Below are 26,450 nucleotides of genomic sequence, written 5' to 3'. Positions count from 1 at the left end.
GACCTCACCCCCCCACACACACACTGCACCAGGCAGCACTGCACTTTGTCTGGTCCCTAAAGACCCAGCGCCTTTGGCTCCCGTAGATGCTGGAGCCGACGTGACTTCCCAGACAGCGGGCTTTTCTGGGGTGCTCCCAAGACCTGCTGCCCTCCGCCCCCTCCTTCATCCTGGGGGCTTTGCTGCTCTCCGTGGCTTCTCCTGGTACCTCCCCCAATCACGACAGGAGGCGTCCAGGACAGCCTCTGTAGTGGTGTGATCCCAAGAAAGTAGACATAGCAGGACACTGCGGGCGTGCAAGAATGACCCCGGGTTGTACATGCGGGACCACCCGCCCCCTCAGCAAGGCAGACATCGGAAGGCGTGCAGGTGACTCTTTAAAGTTTTAATGACTCCCCTGAGAGCCCTTTATCTGCAGTGAGCCAGCCCCCACGGACACTGGGACCCAGTTAGCCCGGACAGACTCACAGCGAATGCGACTTTGGCAAGGAAATCGCAAGAGCGCGTCGCAAACCTTCCCCAGGTAGAGTGCTTCTGTCCACACGCGTTTCCCCAACACTCACTTCTCTACTTCTTCACCCCCGTACTCACCCCTCCCTCCAGAGTCTCCAGGGAGGCCCTCATGCCCTACTAGCGCGCCCCAGCACCCCCTGCACCAGGAGAGAGAGGCGGTGAGCCGGCGGGGGGCTGGCTGGTGCTGCCATCTCGGTCCGCATCACCCTTTGGCTTCCCACTGATCCTCCGGCGTTAATCAAACCCAGTCCAGAATGAAACTACAGCGTGCTTCTTGTTCTGGTATGAAATGTGTAAAGCACAGACCATATCATTAACATAAAACTTCCCGAAATAAGGCCACTTTCCAGACAGACTGTATTAATTGCATCAAGCTTCCACAGCTAGGGTGGTCTAATCCACAGTGTCCCATTGGATGGCTCCAGTTATAAAAACCAACACAAATGAACACTGGGATATAATTGAAGGAGGAGAACACGATAGAGTCTACTGTTAAACCCTACTATTTACTTACAGGTATTCTTTTATCTTTATTGTCCCTTTAACCCATGCCAAGAAACCCCAGATTAGTTAAATAATACAGCAAGCACAATTTCAGTAGAAAAGTAAATTGAATTTAACTTTACAAGATTGCCCTGTGATTTCAGCATCTAGTAATGGCTGCAACTGACTCCTTCTATTAAATCCAAACACTTCCACTTCCCCGAGCTGGGATCCTGTGTGTTCTTGTATGAGACCTTGAACTTCACCAAGCACATGTATTAATCACTGTGGCGGATGACCATCGGCGGCATTTAAATATGCAATGAAGTTTCTCAGTTCCCTTTCCACCTCACGATGCTGGTACCTGATCTGAGCCAGCCGAGAGGCTAGAAGCATTTATGAGTGGATCAGCTTGTGTATCCACTATCAGTGGTCCAGCCTGAAGTAAAACTCCACACAATGCCGGACATGTATTGATGCAGTGTCATAAAACCTGTTCTGCTCAAGCATGAGTCATAACTTCTACAGGGTTCACTCAGCGTGAGGCACTGGGCTCAGCACCTGGCACACAGGACCTCATTCAATCCTGAAACCAATCTTGCAAGGCGTGTGCTATCATCACCCCCATTTTATAGCTAAGAAAACGGAGACACGGAGAGGGAAAGGATTTGCCCAAGGTCACGAAGCCATAAAGGACAGCAGCCTTCGCCCAGGCAACGGATTCACTCTAATGACTGCCTGCCACTCTTGGAAACCTCAGAATGGGGAAAGGTTCAGGGGAGCCAAAGCCCAGAGGTTTTCAAACCATTCTCTGAACGCCCCACCCCTGCCCTGGGAACCTTAACCAAGTCACATGCCTAGTCATCCACACCAGCCTGTAACTGAAACTGATCAGTAGCATGTGCTTTAGAAGTCAAATGTGGAGCTTCATTTTTAAATGTCACATATATAGATCATATGATACACAGGTAAGTGTATATACGCATATATACTTTTATTACAGAAGAAGAAACAGGCCCAGAGAGGGAGAGTGGCTTTCTCAAGGTTACCAGCCAGGTGGAGAAAGGGCCAGGACCACAGGCTGAGCTTCCGGACACCACGGGCACCCTGGAGAAGTTCCTCCATGAAATTTCTCAGGGAAGAAACTTCAGTTCCCAGGAATGCCCAGACTCAAAGCCACCACCACCACCACCCCTGGCTGTTATTTCAGCAGAGTCAAAAAAAGTAACGAAGAACCCAAGTCCCTTCTCCCCACCATGACCATCAGGAGGTCTGGGGTTAGGATCCTGGGAGGTGGAGCTGTCTGGGACGCTACCAGCCAGAGAGATTCACAAACACACAAACCTGAGTGGCTTCTTCCCCCACAAAATCACATCCTTCTATAAATAACTCTGAACGCGTTCACGGGCATGCAATTAACCTGTGTGAAACACGGTTACTCCGGGGTTTTCCGTATTAATTTGAAGAGATAGGTTCAGTGCATCCTGATCTGAAAAGAGACAAAACAAAGTAAGGACGGTGGCCCCTCTCCGTCTTTACAGAGGATTGCTTCTTCCTACCGGGTTACTGTGAATTTAATGACTCCATTCCAACTACTAATTAAACAGGCACTAAAAACACTTCAGCAAACAGCCCAGCGCCAGGGACAGAAGCCACAAAGGGACAAAAACCTCCGGAGCAGAATATTTTCAGGTACTGAAACTGATCAGAAAGGACACGGGGACAGCCTGGAGGAGGCTATCAATGGAGAACAAAGGCAGTGCTGGAAATCACAGCCCAGCACCAGAGGCTGAGAACAGACCTCCGAAGAGAGCTGGAAAGAGCGGTCGCAGAGACCCCAGAAACAGAGCCCACCCTGCCTCACTCTCCTCCCCGGGCACCGCCATCAATTTGGGGGCTGCTCACAGGCGCTAAGCCCTCACAGTTCCAAGCTCTGAAATCCAAGAAGGCCTCTAAGCTAGCGGAGCCAATGCCAAAGATGAAGGGGGTGCGGGATGACCAGCCAAGGTCAAGTCCCACCTCTGCCCTTCTATTCCCATCAGAGCATCCTCTCTGCAGGACCCTCTGACGGCTCTCCCCATCTCCACCCATGCAAGCTGCCGGAGGCCAGGGGCCGGCTGCACAGTGCCACAAAGTAGGTGCCCAAGAAAGGGCTTTTCATGGAAGAATGAATGAATGAATGTGAGCTATCAGACCTCCACATCTCTGAGCCTCGTGTTTCCATCTGTCAAGTGGGGACAGTGTCGTCCTAAGGTTCCCATGAGAACTGAATCCAAGAACATACACAAAGGCCCAGTGCAATGGCGTACACGGTAGGCCCCTCCACACGTGGTCCCTGGAAGGAAGTGGGTGGCAGTGTGGCTGTGGGCGGGCGTGTGAACCCGTCCAGTGAGAACACTCCTGGATGCAGGCTCAGTAGGAACAGGGTGGCCTCGCTGGGAGCCTCCCTACGACGGCCACTCAGCCTCCCCGAGCCTTTACCTCCCCATCTGCAAAATGGGGATGTAATAGCTCCTGCTCAGCACGGCGGCAGCTTTTAAGCAGAGCCGGGCCCAAGAGAGGGTTAAGCACAGCCCCGGGTGCACCTCTGCCAGGTAAGTCATGTTTCTGTAACCGCAGACCTTGACCAAGTCTAGTCATAAACACTCAGGTTGATCTTTGATAGCGTGACCCCTCGCGTGGCCACAGGGGCTGCAGCCCTAATCACAGGAAGCCACGAGGGCAGGGCAACCGCCCAGACGAAGCAGGCATCCCTCGCCCAGCACGCAGGGATCAGAGCCCGCACCCCCAGAGCTGGGATGGGAGCCCCGATTCCCCAAGGGGCACTAGGGCAGCCCAGAGCCGGGAGCTGGTTTCTCTGCCAGCGGTGCCGACCCCTTCCCGGACCGTTTCAGTCTTTGCTTTGTGAATTCCAGGCATGAGCCCGGCGGACAGCACAGCGGGAGCTGAGGAGGGCTGCGGGCCGCCTGGCCAGCAGGAAGGCCTGGGGGACTCTGGCCCCTGCAGCCGGGGCCACCTGGTTCCAGCACGGCCAGTCCTTCCAGACAGCTTTGGTTAAAGCAAAATCTGTCCAGTAACCATCATTTTCCCTTCTCTACCCGAATCAAGAGAAAGCCTGTAAGGTGCCTGGGGACAACGCTGGGGCAAGCCGAATCTGCCGCCGCTCTGCACCCAGCCTTGTCCTTTCCTGGCCCGTCTGGAACCCAGACCTCAGGGCCCTCCCCACCACCTGTGTCTACGTCAGCATCCTGGCAGCAGGCCCTGAACAGGGCAGGATGGGACGGGAGGCCTCTGCCTGCAATTTCAGGGACCCGGGGCCACAGCAGGGGTGTGGGTCATGTTTGGGAAGACAGATGGGCAGTTCCACGAGAGACAGGTCTCTCCACTGTGCTGACCCCGTGTCTGCCCATCTGTATACCCCGAGCAGCTGCAAGGACCTGCGAAGCACACAGTAGGCGTGTGCACGGCCCCACTCGGCAGGAACCCCACCAGGCTTCACCCCCTCCCACCGCCACAGCCAAAAGGCTCCTTGGTAGTAACTCTTGTGTCTCAGAGTTAAGGGGCAACACATTCTGGCAAAGAGAAACTCAGCGTCTTGGACGGCTCCGGCGATGGACACAGACAGCCAGGGAACCTTCTCCCAGCGCCGTCCTCGGGGTGGGGGGCAGTGACTGGGGCACGGGAGAGGGGACGGCAGTGGCGAGGGCAGAAGAAAACCTCAGATGTTAAGCGTTTTCCAATTAAGCTTCAGCTAAACAGCCCAAAGAGATGAAATTTGGAAGCTGAAGGAATGCATTCTGGGAGCAACACGCTCAGAACGGGCAGAGGCATCGGGGGACCCGCTAAGTGATGGGGACAGGTAGGGGCATGGGCGTGCAGTTCGGCCGACGGCCTTCGCCACTTCCCTGGTGCCCCTTTGGGGTAGGGCCGCACATCCTCCCTGGGTCCCCACCTCGCCCAGCCCCCCCCCAAGAGGCGGCGGCCAGCCCTGCCCAGGGCACACCCCGCCATCCCTGGGAGCCCGCCTCCCCCACCGCGGCCGTCTGTTACCTGACAACTGACACTGGCATCCAAAGGGAGCCTCCGTCTGACCCTCACCCTGAGTCCCGTCACCCGAGACCGGGCGCACGCTGCAGCAGGGCAGGGGAAAGCAGGGCGGCGGGGCGCCCAGGGTGCGCAGAGGTGGAGTGGCCACGGATGAGTGAGGGTGGGAGGAGGCAGCTATGGGGGCCGTCGCTGGCAGCTGGGCAGGCCTGCACGGCCCTGGAGAAAAAACAATAAAAAAGACTGGTCAGTCGGGCCCTGGACCGTACAAGGGACCCGGGGTGTGGGACAGGGGCCCAGGGCAGAGGGCTGCAGGCCACCCTTCCAGAGTGGGAGGCCCCGGGGTGCCAGGCCCTGCAGGGAAGGCAACTGGGCACAGGCTGGAGGAATTGGTAAGAGGCCATAGGAAGTGGGGGAGGGGAGGCCTACTTCCACAGCTGCCAGGTTGGGCCGTCCTGGGACCAGACTCCCATCCCTGGGGGGAGGCCAAAAGAAGCTGTCAGGACCCCTGTACCCAGGAAGACCCCCACCCACCATGTGGGGGCTTCTGGAGTGTTCTGAAGCTGGCTTCCTTCGGGGATTCATTCCCAAAAGTCTGGGCCACCCCCCTCTGGAAGAGCTGGGAAGCACCAAGCCACCACTGTTGGCTCTATCAGGACGGGCTGTCTGTTCAGGCCTCGAACACCTCAGTCTACCTCTGAGCACCTGGGCACCAGTTAACCTGCGGCTTGGCGGCCAGCCAGCTGCTGTCTCTCTCCAGCCCGGTGTCCTCAGCACCCTGGGCACCAAGCACAAGGCACACAAGCCCCCAGGCCCCTTTCTAAAGGTTTGGAACGCTCCCTCCATCCCAGGAAAACCCTGGTACTGCCCAGCACCCCACTTAACACCTCCACCCTGGCTGGGGGCATCTACCCCTACCCCCCAGTCTAACAGCCACGCTGCAGGGCCAGGAGCGAGGCCTGCCTCCGCCCAGCCCCACGGCTCGCCATGGCTCCCCCCGCAAGGCCTGCGTTTGATTTGGCCGTTTATCTTAAATGGCTAAGAGACCACCAGGGCAAAAATCCGTGTGAAGCCCTTGCCAAAACCACAAGTGAAGAAGCCCAAATTCCCTGGGTAAATAATTGAGCAGGGAAGCATCAGAGAGACAGAAAGAAAACATCAACAAGATGAGGGGCAGCTGGGCCCTGGGCCGGCTCTGCCAAGGCGGCCACCCGACGCCGCTCTCTACCCTGCACGCATCTGCAGGGTGGAGGTCCAGCCGCTTCGTGGCCCCGCGAGGGATTCCCCCATCCAGGAGAACCGCGGGGGCCCCGGCAAGCCCACTTGGAGCCAGGAACCTGTCAGTCTTCACCCAGAGTGCGCTCCCTACACGCCCTCGGGGCAGGGCTTCGGAGACCCATCGTGAGGACCAGGAAGCCGATGACGTGACCACAGAAAACTGCAGACGCCAGCAGCCAGCCCCGCCAACCCCTGGCCGCCTGGCTCCGGAACCGGAACTCTTTTCGCTCTAGCACCTGCCTCTGCAAGACGTGTGTTATCTGGGGCCGGGGGCATCAGGACCCCTGGGCAGACCTGCAGGTGTCCTGCCAGGGAAGCCAAAGCCACGTGGGGCCCCTCTGTGCCAATGAAGACCTCGCATGAGGCACGGCTCAGGACTTGGGGCCGTGCTGAGCCCATGACAGCCCGAGAAGGGCAGAGCCAATGATCCCACACAGTTCCAGCCACACAATCAGTGCAAGCCCCCAGGCAAAGCAGGCACCTAAGGCCGGTGTCAGCTGCCTCCTCCCAGGAGCCTGTCCTGACCAGTCCTTGCCTAACCCTCGACCCCAGGACCTGACACCGCACATTCAGTCCTGTCCCTATCAGCCTGGCTTCACACCATGGCTTCGTGCTGGGCACGTACCACAAAACACAGTTCACCACCACTCCCTCACTCAGTAGGGAAAACCGGCCCCATCCCAGAGGGGGTGCTGGGGCTCAGGGAAATCTGAGATTCAAACCCCGTTGCATCTCCAAAGGCCGGATATGCCCTGCCTCCCCCTCGGGCTGCAGCTGGGGCAGGGTGACCAGGGTGCCCTGGGATGCTGAGAAGAAGGGCCATGTGGAGCACAGGGAACCTGGAGGGTCCTTGGGCTCAGTAAGGCCTTGGGAGGTTGGAAAAGAGCGAACCCAGGCCTCCAGGCTCTGGGTGAAACCGTGACTCGGCCACCACCACTCACTATGGCTACGAAAGAGCGACAACTCGAGTGTCCGGGGGCCTGATACCTGTCTTCCCAAACAGTGAAGAACCAGGACCTGTCTCCAAGGCTGGAAGGAAGGGTCAAAGGGCAAGTCCAGTCACACCCCTCTCCTTCTGGAAGGGTCAAGCTTAGGCTAGAGCCTGGAAAGGCAAAGTCGTCTCCCAACTGAGGGGGGGAGGGGCAGCTGCCCCCTGGAGCGGCTTCCACGTGCCCCTTTAAGAATTCCGCCCTCACTGGGGACAACCTGCTCAGGGGCTGGCTCAGTGGAGGCAGGGAGGGGCAGCGAGGTGAGTGGCTTCTAATCCTAAGCTGCTTACAGAGGACCATCTTGACCTCGGGAGGGGGGGACTCACCCAGAGCAACTTAAACCTGCAGCTAGCCCAGAGGTGGACCTCCAGAAAACCTCTTCTGAAGCTAAAGCAAAAGCGCAAGGCCATCCTCGAAGCCCCGTCGTGTGATTATAGTCAATGCCCAGAGTAGGCAAACCCCTGGAGGCACAATGCAGGCAAGAGGTTGCCAGGGGCTGGGGCAGGGGAGGGAACGGGGCTTCCCCTGGGGGTGACGCGGGGTCCTGGAATCAGACGGTGGTGGTGATGGTCACCCAAAGCTGCAAATATATTTGAAACCCCTCACTGTACACCTTAAAATAGTTCCCATGGCAGAGTCCAAGGTGAGGGCTGTCTCTGGCCTCGACAGGCGTCCCAGGCCGCCTCCCAGCCCTCGCCGGTCCTCAAGGAAGAAGTGTCTGCATTCAAACGTGCAGGCAGGAAATCCAGAACGCACCTGACTAGCCCCTGAGACAACCCAGAGGAAGCCCGGAGTGCAGAAGCAGCCTGGGAGCAGAGGAAGCAGAGGCCTGTGTCCAATCCCCTCTGCCATCTCCTGGCCACGTGACCCTGGGTGAGTCACCTTCTTGGAGCCCTGCCTCTAAAGGAAGGTCGGGACAAGCCAGACTGCTAGTGAACACTCAACTTGACACAGGGCTACTATCCTCCATTTATTTTCCACTCTGGAACTTAAATCCAGCCAGCAGCTCTCTTGGCTCCGGGAAGCACCCACAGAGCCCTGCAAGGCACTTTTACAAGCGATTCTAGGTGGGTTCCCCTCTAGGGCTGGGATAGCATCGGGGTACCTGGCGGAGGGGCACCGAGACACCGCATCAGCTTTATTCAGGATCCAGGTGAATTAAAAACAGACCCCTGGCCAGCTGACTCCTTACCATGGAAGTGAGCTTTCATTAGGGAAAAAGAAACAACGAATACACTATCACTTAAGGCCAGCACCCTTCCCAAGAGTAGGTATGATGACCCCCCCGCCTCACAAATGAGGAAACGGAGGTTCACGGGGGTTAGAATGTTGCTCTTGATGGCCAAATATAAGATCCCTAGAAACATTTCTTAAGCTCCAGATCAGGACGTGAGGCAGTGTGCAACGCATCCCTTCCGAGGGGGTCTGTGACCTGCCTCCCTCTCCTAGAGGGGCCCTGCAGATGTGTCTGCCTGGTCCTCACACATGCGCACTACCCCGCCAGCACGCCCACACCCACACCCACCGGCGTGGAGACACACAAAAACGCACACACAAAAACGCGCCTGGAACAGCCAGAGCCTGGCGGTGAGGGGAGCGAGCACCTTTCCCCAACGCTGAGTCCTCGGGTGCCCCTCCCACGCTGAGGGTTACCGATCCCCAGCCCGCGAGAGGGGATGCGGGGATGCGAAGACACAGTGCAAGAGACGTGTATTTTCCTCCCTACTGGTGCTTTTCAATTGATACATTTTTTAAGCCAAGAACTCCTACTGATAGCGCAAAAATGAGTCATAGATCAAGGAGGGAGACAGACAGGGAGCGAGCGCTGGTGAGTGAGGGCCACTAGCAAGGAAACCTGACAATCCCCGCGCCCCCTCCCCCCCATGCCAAGACATTAATTCTCACAAGTCGGAGAAAATTACTATGCATGAATGCAAAAAGCATGATCAGGAGTAATTAACATGGCTTCATATGCAAATTTTATTAATGCAGAAGTACAAAGTCATTATGCAAATGAAACTTACGTCAACTCTCTTGACAAATATTCATCTCTGAGGCTCAAGTTTCTCCCTTTTTATTTATTTATTTAATTTTTCTCCCCCCCCTTTTCTCCCGGGTTCTTTTTTTTTTCTTTTAAAAGGTGGGGGGGCAGGGGTAGTGCCGGTGACCGCTCGAACAGCAGCAGCCAGCCATGAGGGCTGTTTGACAAGTTTGCAAAGTTGTTTTTCAACCAGAGAAATTTATTCTTGCATTGTTGATTTTTTTTTTTCGGTTGTTAGCAGGTACAAGACAGCTCATAGGAGAAGAGGAAAAAATTTAAAAAAAAAAAATTAAAAAAAAAAAAAGCTCTGGGAAGCAGGCAGCCAATCAAAACGCCAGAGCCTGTAATGAGGGCGATTGATGGCTGTTTGGCTTTTACTGCAGGGTAATGAACTAGAATCCAGTCTGAGGAGGGGGGAAAATATGAATATTCATGAGACTGTGCTCCTGCCTTTGATGATTAAAGAAATTTTTAATATTCAAATAAGCGCTTGCCAAGTGATTAACAAAGAACATGCACGCAGAAATATGGAAATGTGAGCCGGGAAAGATTTGAGAGGCGAACAGACTGTTGGAAAGGCAGCCCCAAATTTCATAAACAAGATCGGCAGATAACCCAATTCGCACGCGGGCAAATAAAAACATTTCTTTTGGATCGCTTAAATATTTTGCCAGCTACTTTGTCTTAAGGATGATAAAAATGCTATGTATGGGGGGGGAGGGGAGCGAGACCTAGGAATCGCGTGAAGTCAAATGCACCGCATCACACCACTCGCCCCCGTAAGAATCATCCCAATTCTAGCCCCCCCTCCCCCAACCCCGACGGGAAATCAGGGCTCTTTTTCCGGTTTGCTAGAGAGAGAGGATGGAGGAAAGCCAGCTCAGGCTTGAAAACCCAGTGCTGGAGGTTCGGGCCTGCCTGTTTTGGGGAGCCCACCCCACGGCAGTGACGGGGACTGGGTGGGCACATCAGGACGCGTGGTCATTTGTTGCTTCTAGGCTGGCCCAAGGCCTGAAGACTGTGGATCACGGTGATCGTGGCTGCCCTGGGCTCAGGCCCTGGTCAAAACACGTAAAGAAGGCGGTCCTGGGGTCTAAAAGGGGGGCACTTCCTGAGAAGTTGCAAGGACTCGGACTTCCCATGGGGCCTGGCCTGGGCATCCTCAGGGCCACGGAGGGAAGAGCCTCACTGATGGCACAGGCTTCATTAGCTGTGCGCTAGGGCCGCTGGCTCATATTTTAACAGCTCCACCATGGGTTCACATTGAAGCACATAATAACAGTATTAGCTGGTAAAATGATCCTGCAGTTAAAATACATCTAATTAGCAGCCGATGACATCCATTTTGCCAATTTCCTATTTGAAAGAAGTGGAGCACCACCTTAAATGAGACAGGCAATGGGTACTCACCCCACAAGACCTAGCCTTCCCACCATTTGTCTCTCTCAGCTCGCCCTTTTGAACGGGGGGAGGTGGAAGGGGGGAACTGAGCAGGAAGAGACAAGGAATCTAAGCAGCCTTCTTTGTTACTCAATTTCAGAGCAACACGGGTTTGGGGGGGGCACTCAGAAAATAAATTTCCTTACTCCACAGGTATTATTTTGTGTCTTTTTCTTCATTTTTAACCACCAAGGCCTGGTCACCAGCAAACACTAGCCCTTGTTTTTCATTTCGTTATAAAATACATCATCATCATCACCATCATCAGCATCACCATACACAAAGCAGAAAGGGAATCTAAGCATTTACATGAACGCTGTGTAAGTCGCTGTGAAAACTCACAAATGTCAGGACAGGTCCCCAAGACCGGCAAAGAGAGCAGGCTGCGTGTGCAGCCCGGCTCAGCTCAGTGCACCAGAGCATTTGGGGGATCGAGAAGTCCCCTGCGGGGAGCTGAGGCCGCCACGTTCCCACCTCCCACTTTTGGATTCTCCTTCTAAGTCAGGCCAAGTCTGAGAGCCCGTCACGGGCTCAGGTCCTTGCTGCAACGGGTTTGAGTTTGGGGGTGCACGTGTTAGTGTCCTTTAAAAGACAAGCAATAGAAAGGGGAAATGAGGTCTCACAGGGTTTGCATGGCTGTGCTTAAAGACATCCTTCAGGGCCATCACATGGGGGCCATAAAAACAAAGCTCCAATCGGAGCTGGGCTTTTACTCTGCTTCCTGCTAAAAAACCCCTTTCACATGGCGGCAGGGTGGGGACTCCCTCCCATGCAGGTTAGAGGGGGCCTGCTTGGCTTCCCGTCGGGGCCTAGAGAGGGCTCCTGGGGGTGCCAGTCAGCAGGGAGCGGGGGGGCAGGGGGTCGCCAGGGGACCCCAACAACATCTCTGGGCTTGAGGCCAGTCCCACTACAATTTCCCCAGTGACCATCCAGAGACCACCCCCCCCAATGCCCTCACGGCCCTATGTGGGCACCAGGGCACCGACATGGCTGGGCCACCGAGTGGCAGCAAGAAGCAAATCCCTTCCAGCACCCCGGGACAGGCGACCTTCCGCCTCACGCCTCCCCCCTTGCGCACTCCTGAGATCTGTCACAGTGAATCACCGCTTCACAAGCTGCACGTTTAATGCATCTCCGAAAAGGGAGAGGCGAGGCAAAGCAACCAGCGTGCCCCTCGACAACACGGCCACCAAGGCTTGGAAAGGGCACCCTGCCCCCAGCCCGCTGCATCTTGCACTCAGAAGCAGGCACACAGGCCCACCCCATCGCCAGTCCCAAAGCACCTGTTTCAATGGCCACCAGCCCTGATTTCCTCAAGATGCAAGCAGCTGAAATGCTCTGGGGCAGTGCCCTGGGCCAAGGACCCATGAGGTTACATAACGAATTTCAACGCCTTGTATGGCCCTTTCCAAAGGCCCGGTGCAGTAGCACAGGAAATGTCGGGTGCTACTCTGCTACTCGGGAGGAAGGATGTGTCTGAATCGTACTCTGAATCGTACTCTGCCAACCCTTCAGGGCAAACTGACCAGGGGCTCGGGGCTGACCACTCCACCCCCAAGGTGCGCATCTGCCAGGGAAAACACATAGCTTCGGCTCTTTCTCGCTCATCATTCTGAGAGACCCCTAGAGTGCTCTCAGCCGCTGGAATGCAAATAACCCCGCCACCACTGGTCCTCTGGCCGGGATGTGGAGGCCTCTGTGCCGTGGCTTTGAGATGCACACAGGAAAACAGATCTGAGTCCTTTCGGGTGACCTCAGCAGTCAGAGTCCACCAAATTGGGGCCCATGCTCCTGGGACGGGCAGGCCTGGGGACAACAGAAGGTGAATCCAGGTGTTTCACCCGTTAGGAAAATGTGCCCGTTGCACGTCTAGTACAGAGCGGATGCATACATGCAGATACACACATACGTGCGTGTATCAGCAACACGGGCCACGTTCAAAGGTCTTCATGCATACCGGAGGAGCCACAGAGGCCAAGGACAAACAGGAGTTGACAGATTCTCTGAATCTCACCATTAAAAACAGCTGGCCAACATCCAGCAGAGAAATTTGCCCCTTTTCCCCGGATTCAGACTTTCTGATCAGAGCCTTCCACGGTGTCTGCCCTGGACCACGATCTACCCACGATCCTTCAGCAATGTCCTATTATGTTACATTAGGAGCCACTAACAGTACACCCTGCATACCTCCCCGCAGCACTCCTGGAGAGAAAGTGCATCCAATGAACTCAAGTAAAAAAGCTGGATAAGTCATCTGGATTCCAAACATGAAGAATTTGGAATCTGGGATTCCTTTCCCAGATGGGCACTGTGGGGCCAGACTCCAATGATCACCTTGGCTAGCCATTCCTTAGACACGTCCCCATGAACGCTCCCCGTGGAGTGCATTTGTTTAGAGTTGGTGGGGGACAGGGAGGGACCACTGTCAAGACAGAAGCCACACGTCACATGAGGGAAATACACCACAAGGTGACTCTTCAGATTTGATACCTACATTGAGTGCTAAACTAAGGACACCCCACCCACCACCCACCCCTGCCATCAGCATCCACTGTGCCTGACATCTGAGGAATGACCTGGAAACACTGAATCCTGACAATTGTTAAAAAGCTGGTCCTCTACAGAGCCTGTTTAAAAACTGGTGAGTTCAGAAAGTTGTTGTGGTTTGCAGGCCGCACAAACTCCCAACGCTGGCTCTGGCTCAGCCCCGACGTGCTGCGAACACGATGTAGTAAATACAAGGGGACGGTCTGAACTCTGAGCATCCCACAGAAGTGAGCAGGAAAACAACTCAGTCCAGCCAATAAAAAGGCACATCAAGAAAACAGAGTGCCCAGGAAGGAGGTGACTGCAAGGACTCCAAGCCCAAGGCAGCCAGGGAAAGGGACGGCAAGCCCAGGTGCAGGCAGGTCGTGGATTCGAGAAAGGCTGAGCACCGTCGACCTTCATTAGGACTGGGCCCTAAAATCCGTACCTGCACAGTAAGGGAACGTGCAACCACGAGGGTCAGCAGGGTTTCCTGTGTTAGACGGAAAGAAATTTAACTTGGTTAGTAGGTGGGGAAGGAAGGAAGGAAGGAAGGAAGGAAGGAAGGAAGGAAGGAAGGAAGGAAGGAAGGAAGGAAGGAAGAAAAATGGAAAGAGGAGGAAGGAAGGAAAGAAAAGGAAGGAAGGAGAAGAAAGAAAGGAAGGGAAGGAGGGAGGGAAAGAAGAAGAAAAGGAAGGAAAGAAAAGGAAAGGAGAAGAAGGGAAGGAGGGAAGGAAAGAAGGAAGGAAGCAGGGGAGGAAAGAAAGAGAAGAAAAGGAAAGAAGGAGGAAGGAAGGAAGAGGAAGAGGGAGAGGAAGGGTAGGAAAGAAGAAAAAGAAAGAAAGGAAAAAAGGAAGAAAGAGAAAGATAGATCAAATTGTAGAAAAGGGGCCACTGCTGTAGTTTAAACACATTTGATGGTTTCAGTTACGTGTATGACTTACATGCAACGAACGATCTGTACTAACATTATAAAAAAAAAAAAGAACAGCCCCCCCCACCTTTTGTCGTTGACAGAGTCTTTTGTTTTTCTCTCCTTTCTCATTCTTCTTACCTCCTACTAATGGACATAGAGAATACTGAGGCGCACTGCTCTGCATCACGTAAGAACAAAATCTTTCTGTGGCCTCTTTATGTTTCCAAGCCAAGTCTGAAATGTCACTGCCTAAAACATTGAGCAGGCCTGTAATTACTTTCAACAAAGTAGCTCCTTTAAACTGAGTTTTCTGCATGTAGACGGCATGTAATATACATATTGTGAGCCTCCCTTTCAGCATGGGTAGCAGTTGATGGCTACAATCACAAATTTTCTTCTAAGGGAGTAGGCTGACAGCCACTTTCTTCCTTGTGTTTTTGACGTGAAATCCATTTTCTTCTCCTGACACACGGACGGTGATGTACAGTGTGTGCACAACAAAATTTGTAAAAATTAACACTTCGCAGGATTAATTGAAAAAAGATTGTTAGCACATTAACACGGGGAACGCCGCTCCTCAGGATTCAGTCTAGCCACGCGCCCCGTGCCGCTGCTAGTGAAACAGAGGTTTACATTCAGCTGAGGTTTATGCCGCTATTTAATGTAATTAAAGAAACCGGTAGCACAGTCCTCCATGGAAATATCATTTCTATTGCAGGGTATTCCCATTAGAAATTGGGGGAAATCATAGCACGCGGACTTTGATTTTGTTGTAATTTTTTTTTCCCTTGGCTGTCTTTGGAACAGAGCCGATGAGCTGGGCCTCAGGCAGAACCCACTGCAGAAACCCAGAGAAGGTTCCCGGATAAGGCAAGCCTCGGGTCCTGACCAGGAGTGCTCAGCACTGTCTTTCTTTCTTTCTTTCTTNCTCGGTTGCAATTCTCTGCCCAGCAAACAGCACATCATGACAATGACTTTTCAGATACTCACCCTGCCCGCCCACCCCAAACAACATGGTGGGTAAAGATGCAGAAAAAGGGGGGTGTCTCCCTGGCCACTCTTCTATACAACAGTGCTAGCTCCAGACCCGGATCATCAGGCTAGACTCTAACTGTAACCTCAGAACCTCAGAGGAAGAGCACAGAGCAGGCGCTGTGCAAGGGCCTGAGAAGCAAAACAGACAAAACCAACCAGAAAAAAAAAGAAAGAAAGAAAGAAAAACAGAATCTTGACAGCACATCATCCAAAATGGCAGAGAATACCAGGTCTTGGGGCTGAAGGGAAGGGAGCCTGACTCAGCTCTCCCGGCCCTAAGCCCCGGCCTCTCCTCGTCTGAGGGCTGCCTCCTGCCCTTTGAACCGTCAAGTGCAGACAGGAGACCCATCTCCAAACCTGCACCTGCCCCGTCCACGTCCCTGCGCCACGGGGGTGACTTCGTGGGTTTTTTTTTTCCTTCCCTAAATGCATTTTAACACTCCTATGTTACATCCTAATTTCTTTGGGGGGAGGAAAAAAAAAAAAAACCATCAGTGTCACTAAAAAAACGTCACTCTGTTTTGCAAAATCCAGCAGCTTCCTTGGCAGTAAGAAAGGCTGGCTGGCATTATCCCCTCATTTGACAAAACTACTATTTCTGGGCATGGGCTCAAAAACAGGTAGGAAGCAAATGCTGAGAAATCAGGAAGTAAAAACAGGCAACAGATTTCTCACTACCAAGAACGCCAAGCGTAAACACGATTTATTTAGCTGTGTTTAACGTGTCTGCCCTCCACGCGAGCAGGAGCCCACTTGGGTTGAAGGAAGGGTGGGGGGGAGGGGACAGGAAGAGGGAGCAGGGTGGCAACGGGGGCAGAGAGAGGAGGCGGGCGGTTCTGAACGAGGACTTCCTGTACGATCCGGTTCCTTTCAGGAGAACAAGATTCTCCTGACCCGAAATACGCACATGTGTCAAAAGAAGGCAACGCTAATCTGCCGGTTAATTAACGAGCCGCCACTAACAAAGATAGAAGACCCAGCTCCTGCAAACAATATTTACACGGGCGGCGCGCGATCTTGTTGCCCACTCTCCTGGGCTTTTTGCAAACCCTAGGGGCTGGGGGCTGGGACAGGCACCGAGACCCCTCAAGTTGGTGGGTGGGGGGGTCTGAGCTTCGAACTCCAGACACAGGGGAGAGGGGGTAAGTATCAGTGCCCTCCCTGCCCATCCTCACAGGGCCACGTGGAGCTGACCGAGATCTGTATTCAATTAAGGAGCACCAGACAGCTTCTGGCTCCTTGCCTGCACCAAAGCAGGCTACGGGTATGTGCTGTGCCCCCCACCCCGCTGGCTCGAATGCCAGGGAACAAGGGCTCTATCAAGTCCCCCGTGGGGAAGGCAGAGTGCCACGGTGCCCCCCCACAACCCCCAAACTGAAGCCTGAGGTTTAAGGCCCTGCCAGGCTGAACCAACCAAATACATAAAGCAAGCATCTGTATTTTCTAACCAGCGAGACTAAACCAGAGGTTTTGGGCCCTGCCAGAGGTCATTCTTTTTAAAAAATCTAATTCAGGTTCCACACAGCATTGGCTGGAAAAAAGGAACCAAGGCTTCGTCTAAAAAGAAACGACACAAAAGTAAGGTGGAATCCCAAAGGGACAGTCTGGGTTTGCCGTTTCCCCAGTGAAGGTGCCATTTCAAAACAGCCAGCTGTGTGCTCTGGGAGCATAAATGCCCATTTTTGTTAGCTTTAAGAGGTGGAGGCCAAAAAAAAAAGAGAGAGAGAGAGGCAGACAGACTTTCCTTACCACTCTGCACCAACTTCCTTCCTCCTCTGTACCTAATAAGACTGTGCACTTAAATGCTGCCTGCTGTATGCATTCCTCCACACCCCCAAGCCGATACCCACTCTGCCCAACCCCTGTCCTTTTGGAGCCAGACTTTAAATGTCAGTAAAGGTAACTTTTCTGGTATATTGAGGTCAAGAGTCACCGCTAACCCCACTCTGTATTAATATTCTGAATCACGTGATGGTCCCCAACTGCAGCGAAGTGCTGGGGTGGGACGGGGTGTCATTCCCCCAAGATGGATGGGAATGGGGGAGAGGTAGCTCCTGGTATTAGGTTACTAGACTGAAAACTCAAGTCCTCCCCCTTAGATTCCCCCCTAAATCCCCTAATTCTTCCTCCCTGCATTGAAAATGACATGCTGCACAAGTAGCTATTTGATCCCTTTCCCTTTTGCAAATTAGTCACCCTGCGCCCCTTGGACTGAACAATAAAAGTCTATACTTTTGTGATGTCTTTGAAATCGGCAATTACTTCACTCTTGCAGAATGGTTTGTTTTCATATCTGGACGGTGGTAGGAGTGTAAACAATCGGAGATCCCCATTTTATAGATGAAGAAACTAAGACACGAACCGGCCTGCCCGGGGCTGTTTAGCAACAGTCACATCTGAGACTGTGTGAACATCCTGATTCGGGTACTTCCGAGAGTGGGCGGCCCCTAACGATAAGGATCGAAAGGCTAACCAGGGCTCAGGTGCTGCTCTGGGCGGGCACACTTCCAGAAAATCCTACAGGAAAATCTCGATTTCCCAAATAAAACTGAGGATGCTTAACCGCATGTCCAAAGGAGGCCTCTGCAGATTCTCCCTGGATAACAATTCCACTGGTATTTCAACAGGATCCAGGCTGACAGAACAGCCCATTCCCAAGCAAATCTCCCACACATGATTTCAGAACAAAGCAAGACAAGTCACCTGTACCTTGCAGACGGGTCTGGTGGCTTAGAGACCACAACGCAAAGCAGCCCACCCTGTAACTCAGACACAAAAGGGTAGGTGCCCTCAGAAGGTACAAGGGCACTCGGGGGTAGGGGGTTACAGAACCCTCTCTTCCAGGAAGATTCTAGACCAGAAAACTTCCACTGCCCTGCCCCAAGCCTTAACCTAAAACTAGAGGGAAAAATCACCCGTAATTTTTGTCACTGTCGAGTCGTCAACATAAAGAAGGCAAAGATAAGGTGGCTTCTTCCTCCTCCGTGTAAAAGCCATTAAGTCAGCCAACCACACAGTTCCCTGCCTTTCAAGCCAAACATGAGCAACCCCCCACCCCTTACACACCTTGTTTCCAAAAATCCTAAAATGTATCACATCCCACTAAAGGGACTGCGGAGACCTAGGAAGGGGCCCCTCAAACACACACACATAATTAGTGTTTCATCTTTCTTTCTGTAAAGGAATCCGGTAACATAAATATTAATCAAACACCAGAATCTGCCTTTCCAGTCTGGGACCATTATGAGTGCTGGATTGTGATCTTTACAGATATTTACAGATATTCAAAGGCAGATTCTATCTTGTTAGAACTGTTATAAATGGACGTCTGAGAAATCACCCAGCAAGTTCAGGCAGATACGAAAACCTTCCTGTCCAGGACTGCCAGCAGCTATGAGCTCCCCAGTGTTGAATTTGTTACCTTTTCTGTAGGCCTTTCAAAAAAATAAATTGACAAATGCCTTCAGATTTCTTCAGAAGAAAAGCGAGCTGCTCAAAGTTCGGGTTAGCTAAATCTTGAGATTTCTTAAGATCAACTCTTCTTCTAAATGCCAGGAAGGCGTTGTTTACAAAATACTTTGGCCTTTGATGGCACAGAAAGCGCAATACTCTGTTATGATTTGGGTCAGCCGAAATCATAAATAAATATGGAGACACGTATTTTTAAAAATTACCTTGACTCTTGTTACAGCAAATGTATTCGGTTTGGTTCAGACCTATTTCTGAATAATGGAAAATAGAGACGTGGTTCCAATTCTAGCCTAGAAAAGCTGTCACAGTGAAGGTAAACTTTTAATCTCCTATAGGCAAACAGCATACATTTTTATTTCTGGAGTAACAGCTTTGGGAAAATGTTTGAACATTTTCTTAAGAGCTTTGTGGTAAATACATTGGGCGTCCAACCACTGCTTTTCTGGGTCTTTAAGGGTCTGCTGGAGTGCTTTAAACAATTGGAGGCCAATTTTTAAGAAGCAAAAATAAAGAGAGACTCCTAGCAAGGTGACCATTTGCATACAAATTCTCTTTCGGGGGGGTGCTTATTGTAAGAGAAGTCGGGCTGGAGGAAGGACTGACATTAATTCCCTGTAATTCCACGAGGCTTTGTGCCCTACTCTACTAGAGGGTTCCATTCCCACACAATTGGGAAAACACTTTTGTTCTTGAGTGTTTTAAAATCCCAGCCCCCAGGAATTCCCTCTAGAAAGGCAGGCTCCCTCTCCTCCCCTCGCCCCGGGGGGTGGGGGGTGGGGTGGGGTGGAAACCTACAAAGGAAACCACTTTGGGACGGGACTGTTTGCCCTGGATGGACACAAAACGCACAAAGGAACTCTTTGAGGCTCCCTCCACACGGGCCTCACCTGGATCCGGGGAACTGCCGGGCTCTGTCGGGCCATGGTGGGCTGCTGCCGGGCTCGGTCGCGCGCGACCCTTTCAGAGCTTTGGCGGCGGACGGAGAGGGGTCCCCGGGACGCCCCCAGGGCCCAAGACAAATGTCCAGGAAGGAACGCCACCCCAGAGAGGAGTCCCGCCCCTCGAGCGCTGTTTTTGAGGATGGGGCCACTGGCGGGAGTTTTCAGGGGTCCTGAAANAACCTTCATTCCAACTCCCCCGGCTCCTTCTGGAGCCGGGTCCCGGGGAGGCTCCGATTCACTGCGCGCCTCCCACCCCCCAAAGCAAAAGTTGCTGGAATGCACCGAGGAAGCCCCCTCCCCTGGGCTAACCCTACGACTCGCCCGCTCCCCGCCTCCCTCCGACCGGGGCCGAGAGGGGGAGGGGAGCTGTCACCGGAGGAAGAAAGAAGCGCGCCTTCCCCGCGAGGCCAGACGCGGGCAGGGTCAGCTGCGCCTCCGCCCGCCCCTCGCCGCCCCGCTCGGGCAGCTGGCCCATTAAGCCCCCGAATTATGCATGGACCTGGAGCCCCCTCGGCCCTCCCGCCCCAAGAAGACACAATCATCTTGCGCGGCGGGCCAGGGCCGGGAGAGCAGGAGAGACGTGGCTGAGGGTCGCCTAGTCGCGCGCCCCGGGGCGCAGGCTGGAGAGGCCGCGGGCGAATCTGCGAGGCCGGCTGCCCGGCGGGGACCAGGCGCGCCCAAAGGCCCGGGAGCAGCGCCTCAGAACCCCCGGCGGGACCGCAGCCGGCTGGGAAGGGGGTGGGCACCGACGGCGGAGAAGGCCCGCGGTGCAATCACGGTGTTGCCAGAGCGTCCGCCCGGCACTTCGGTGTGGGGTCCGGGAGGTGCGGGCCGCCCCGCGCCCCCTCCTGAGCTGGGCACCACCCGCCTACGGTGTGCCCGGGCTTGGAAGTGAGAAACGGGAGACTTACGGACCCCAACCCTGGAGCCCCGGAGGCGGGGCCTGAAGTCCCCGACGGGCGTGGCAGGACTTCTGCCCCTAACCCCTCCCACGTGGGAGGGAATGGTTTGCTAGGGGTGGCACCGTCGGGGAGGCGGCCCGGAGGGGAGAGAGGGTCTCTGGAGATCCGGAGACGGGGCAAGCTGAGTATTGCAAATTGCAACCGTCGGGGCACAGGGGAAATTGCATCAGTGGTGCGGGTGGTGCCTGGTTTCATGGGAGTCGGAGAAGTTCAGTCTCAAGAGTTGGGAGGATTTTGATGTCCAACTACCCACCTCTTCCCAGTCTTAGAACGCGCCCTCCACCCGGGGCCCCCAGCGCTCGGCAGCCCCGGGGGATCCCGGAACCCCCACTAAACGCCGTGTTCGGCTGTGCTCCGGACACCTGAGTGTGGAACTTGTTTGCTATCTTGGGGCCCTCCCTGTTCGTTTCTGGAAACGAGTTCCCTCTCGTTTTTCCTTCCCCTCAGAAGCAGAGGCCAGGTCAGGAAAATTACTTCTGTTTCCCCTGCGAATACAGGCGCCTCCTTTGCAGGGAAAGTTTTAGGAGCCAATGATGTCAATGATGCAAGGAGGAGACCACACTGTTTAGGGTTCTTAATTGGCTGGCTTTGAACTCTCGGTGGGAGGGGGAAAGAATCCGCTCTGGCTCCCTTGGAGAACTTAGCTTTGTGGGGTCTACCAACCTCAATCAAATGTTTCAGCCAGTTGCTGGGGTAGGAAGGGGTCATCAAAGCTTTTGTCCTGTTTCTCCCTAAGGGAAGCAAAGAACCCTAGATAGTTGCTAGACAGGGAGCCCAGGAGAGGCAGTCCCTATCCCCCCCTCAAGGGGGGAACCCTAGAACCTAGCTGGGGGACTGCATTCTCCAGATGCCATGCTTTCCCCTGAAAAGTCTTTAAAACAAAGCCAGTGCTTTCTCTAGGACTTTCAAGGATTCCTTTGGTCCCTAAAGTCAGGAAAGCTGACTTGTGCTTTCTGGACACTGGGAGGTTAGACAGATGTGCTCCAGGCACCGGGGCTGTCATGCGGTGGGGCTCTGTTCCTGGGGGTTCATCTCACATGGGCGCTGACCCACACACCTGTTTGTACCTTTGAGTCTGGACTTATCTGCCTGCATCTAAGGCTGCATTCACACACTTGCAACCAGAAGGTTACGGAAGGTGTGCAGGTACTCAGCCCCGGGGGGCGGTCAACAGCCCTGACCACACGTTGCCTTGGCTTAGAGAACTAGCTGGCTGTCCCAGGCTCAGGGGTTCACTCTGCCCTTGGCAGTGCATCTGAACAGCTGTATCCTCCTCTCTACAGCAGGAATGGGGGGATTCTGACTTCTCACCTCCAACAAAAGACCATTTTGTTAATATCATTCTACCCAAAGGAGCCTGGGGTCTCAGTTTTCATGCTGTTGGGACCAGCAGCATCTCCCGACCTATCTCTCATGTGATCACCCGTCTCCCCCTCACACATTCATCCCCCGCCCAACCCCAGCACAGACCCCTCCTTTCCTGAGCCACCCCTCCCCCCTCCTCCAGATCAAAACCAGCAGAGCCCCAGGAGTGCTCTAAGGAAACCTGCTTAAAAACAAATACAAATGAAACCTAGGGGTGCCTGGGTGGTTGAGTAGGTTAAGGGGCCTATTCTTGATTTCAGCTCAGGTCACAATCTCATGGTTCATGGGCTTGGCCTGCACCCACCGGGCGACACTGACAGCACAGAGCCTGCTTGGGATTCTCTCTTCCTCTCACTGCTTCTTCACCACTCTCACACGTGCTCACTCTCTCGCACTTTCTCTCTCAAAATAAATAAATAAATAAAACAAATAAAACCTAGAAGACTTGCCTTCTCCAGAAAGGCCTCCAGGTCCCTGGGTCCACCTTGGGGCCTGTGCTCGGGCTTAATTTGGGCAAAGCCGACACCCCTACACCCTTAGGTCAGTGGGGCACAACCTAGCAGCACCTGGGTCACGGCCGGGTTCAGATTCTGTGGGGCCTGAGGTTTATACCATTCAGTGGGTCCTTCTTAACAAAACAACAAATGCCAAACCACATCTACAACATCAGGGACAGGTCCTGGAAGATAGGAGTGGCCCTGGGCCTACACTCCGTCACCCTCTCCGTGAGGGCAGCAAATCCTCCCAGAAGATCTCTGCAGCTCAGAGCACAAAGAGTTTTCATTTGGGCCACCAATTTCTTCAAAGAAATCTCCTTCCTAAGCCCAAAGGAGGAGAACCTCTGGGGCAGCTGAGTGGGAGGAGGTAGGTAGGGAGCCTCCCCTCCCCCACACGCGGGGGAGGGGGGAGGAGGGCGGGGAGCTCCTGCAGCTGTTGGAAACCACTGGTAGCTCCTTCTCCTGTTTCAGCTCAGAAAGCTCAGGCCCAAAGAGGGGGAGGGTCTGCTCAAGGTCACACAGCCGGTCAGCCACAGGGCTTGGACGCACACCCCAGGTCTCTGGCCGGGGTCCACCATGCCTGCTGCTCGCCACCCTGCATTCAGTAGGCCCACCTCAGCTCCCAACAAGGCGGCCTGACACAGACAGCGGTCGTCACAAAATCTGTCGACGTGCACAGGACAGGTAGAGGTCCCCCATCCTGATTTCTTCAACTCACGTCAGACCCCAGGCCTCATCGCTGAGCCCCACCCTCAGAGTAGAGGTCACTCATCGTCTGGCTGGCAGCAGGAGGCGGCCTGTGCCAGCCACAGTTAAAGGACCGTGTGATCCCACGGGCTCTCTGTGAGGTCACTGGCTGGAAGTCGGGAGCCTGGTGTCTAGGCCAAACTCTGCCGCTGATTCACGGGGCGTTTATGCAAAGCTCTTAACCTATGACTTGGTTTCCTCTCCTACAAAATGAAAGTAATAACTGATTTACCACCTTTCATGGGGCAGAGACAGTGGATGGGAACGCAGGATGAAATACAACCACGAGAAGCACTGCTTGGCCACAGGAAGAGCCTGGCTGCCTCCGGAGTTCACACCCCGGGCCCCTACTCACCAGCTGTGTGACCCCAGGCAAGTTACTTAATGTCTCTGTGCTTCAGTTTCCTCTTTGGTATTGTGGGCTGGATACCAGCACCCTACCTCGTGGGGGTGTTAGAAGGTTTAAATCAGTTAATAGTTGCAGAGCACTTCAAACGGTGAGTGGTACATCGTGAGTTCTTAAAAGTGTGTGTTAAGTTAAAAGCTCAAATATGAAAATTCGGTGTTTTTGTTTCTTCAGTGAAAAAATGAACACAAGGGCACATTGGTGACAGCCAGACTGCCCTACTTATATAGTTTACTGACACAGAGCAGCGCCCCCCCAACAGTTACTGGAGCTAATGGTTATGCATCAGTCACCATGAAAATTGGCCAAAAAAAAAAAAAAAGGCTAGCTGTCAAGTGCCTAATAAAAAACTTAAGCCAACTGCTAACTATTTACTGTCCAATTAAAAACCCAATAATAATAATAATAATAATAACTGAGGCTGATTGTTGGTTGGGTTCCCCACCTGGGAGCCAGCACCTTTCCCTCACTCCCTTCCCGGACTTCCTCTCCTCCTTCTGGAACTGCCCTGTAAGCCTGGAACCCCCCATATAAATCACAGATAACAAGGGTCCCAAACCTAAAGGAAACCTAAGGAAAAACAAAACTGTAGCTACCTAGGATTTTCTTGTCTCCTTTTAACTGAATAAAACTTCCAACGACAATTCAGTGCTACAGTCACATTTGCGGCTGCTGACATTCTGCGGCCATTGGTGCCATTTGCCTTCAGTCTCTGGCCTCCCTGGGGAGCCGGGAGGGCAGGGATGGCACACGCCCTGGGTACAGGTGCGGAAACCGGGTCTCCGCGAGGGGAAACAGCTTGCCTCCAGTCACAAGGCCTGGTACAGCGAGAGGGCTGACTCCAAATAAAGCAGTTCCAGGCAAGAATGGGAGGGTTAGCAAGGAGATCCTTCCAGTTCAGGCCAGGAGGCCAGAATCCCCACACAGATCCCTCCAGTGGTTCTCGATTATTAAGAACAGCTAACGATCCACAGGGACCTCACGCATGCATAGATGGTCTAAATCAAACCTCCTAACAAAACCTGAAAGATATCTCCGGTGCTATAGGAAATGGGGACTTGGAGAGGTGAAAAACTGGCTGACGGTCACAACAAGGCACTGGCAAGCCCAAAACGCCAGCCTGGGTCCACCCATCTGCATTCATGCTGTACTGCTTTCTTTGCCACCACCCGCCTTTCCAAAACCTTCACCACAAAGTACAGGCAAACTGTATGAGGTGACCACAGACCGTGGGTCAAGGCCTCTGGGGGCCTAAGGGCCCCGGGCTAAATCCGCAAGTGTCATATGCCTTGGGATGCTCTTTGAAGACCTTGGACGGGGTCTAGAGGGACAGCCTGCCCTTTGAAGACCTTGGACGGGGTCTAGAGGGACAGCCTGCCCGCACCGGCTCCGCCAGCCAGGCAGAGTTAGACCACTCTTCCCTAAAAACCTCCATTCCCTGTGCTACCTGAGGTAGCCAGGCAGACCCAAGTCTGGCTCCACTTTGCTGTGTGATCTTGGGCAAAGCCCCTTGGCCCCTCCAAGCATTAGGTCAAAGTGGGGTTAGAACTCTCTATTCCAAAGAGGGGTCAGAGGTATCTGTTTTAAGGTTGGTATCTATTTCAAGATGACCTAAGCCAAGAAAAGCACCTAGCACGGCATGGGTTACCAGGTAGGCCCCTCCTTCCTCCTCATCACCCACCAGCCCTGCCCAAGCCCTGGGGTCGGTCAGCCCTACGATGCCCAGCCCCAGGACCATGTCTCAGGCAGCACACTCCGCTATGCCTTGGTGCAGACAGAACTAATAATTAGCTGTCACGATTTAATAATACAAAAATATAATCCATGCTACAACACACACGGATTTAACTAATCTTAATTTGGAGGCAAAATAACAACTCTAAATATATCAAGCGCGAGTTTTTAAAGACAACCTGCAAGTGGGGTTTATCTCCATTTTCCAGCACAAGCAAGTTATTTAGTTTCTTCCACTGGCCAAGCTAATATTCTCCTTTTCACGTTTATTTTATTTATTTATTTTGTAAAGTCTGAAGTGCACATTGGCAGAGCGGCATACTGTAAATCCTCTGGCTGATCGGAAGCCCTTTTCTCCAACACATTTTGACTAGTGAGGGGTCGCTGGGACCCCAAACCAAGTCCCCTGCCTGTGTTCTGCCTGCTGCACAGACCCCTCACCCCACCCCCGCCTCCAGACACACCCCTGACCCTTCCTAGGTTCCAGATGGAGATGTACAGAGCAGGTGGGGCCATCGCCTGCTACATGCAGCCCAGGGGGGGTCTGCTGCCTCCTGTCACCCGCTGCCTGTCTCCCTCATTTCCCCAGAAATCTGACATTTGGGGTTTGGGGGAAGGAGGGGGGAAAAAAGGCAAAAGGCAAACCTATGAGTGACAGCTGATGGCTCATTCCTCCAGTTATAGCCTCATTTGGTTATGGAAGGGGTGATAACGCGGAAACGAATCACCTGTGATCAAGAGCCTTCCCTCCAGTGGCTACAAAATGGGTATTTCTGAGGAGGAATCGGTGGAAATGGCTGAGAGAGATCTCCCAGGTTAAGTTTTCAAGATTCTGACTGGGGAGCAAACACTTCGTGCCGTCAGGCAGGGTCCACGCTCTTTTAAAAAGCGTTTTTAGAAGCTGCGGCCTGTCAGGCATCGGGCTGCGGAGGGACCCTGCGTTAGGTGGGTGTCCTTTAGGGGTCGGTCCGTCCCTGGCATGGGACTGAGAAGTGGGTACAGGTGAGGAACCCAAGGCTCAGAAAAGTGAGGTGGCTTGCCGGGGGGGGGGGGGGGGGTGGG

General features: G+C 53.6%; 1 protein-coding gene across 1 annotated transcript in view; it reads right to left on the bottom strand.

The window, feature by feature from the left end:
* The window catches only part of BCL11B (BCL11 transcription factor B), a 109,425-nt gene that overhangs the window by 73,467 nt on the left and 9,508 nt on the right, over positions 1-26,450 (bottom strand). Inside the window, exon 3 of the mRNA XM_077780828.1 lies at positions 5,047-5,259. Coding sequence (XP_077636954.1) covers positions 5,047-5,259 — 213 coding nt within the window. The remainder of the gene's footprint in view (positions 1-5,046; positions 5,260-26,450) is intronic.

The sequence above is a fragment of the Crocuta crocuta genome, unplaced genomic scaffold (genome assembly GCF_008692635.1).
Source record: "Crocuta crocuta isolate KB4526 unplaced genomic scaffold, BGI_CrCroc_1.0 scaffold299, whole genome shotgun sequence".
In the NCBI taxonomy this organism is placed as follows: Eukaryota; Metazoa; Chordata; class Mammalia; order Carnivora; family Hyaenidae; genus Crocuta; species Crocuta crocuta.
The sequence above is the reverse complement of the archived record's forward strand: the minus strand, read 5'-3'. Positions and strand labels throughout refer to the sequence as shown.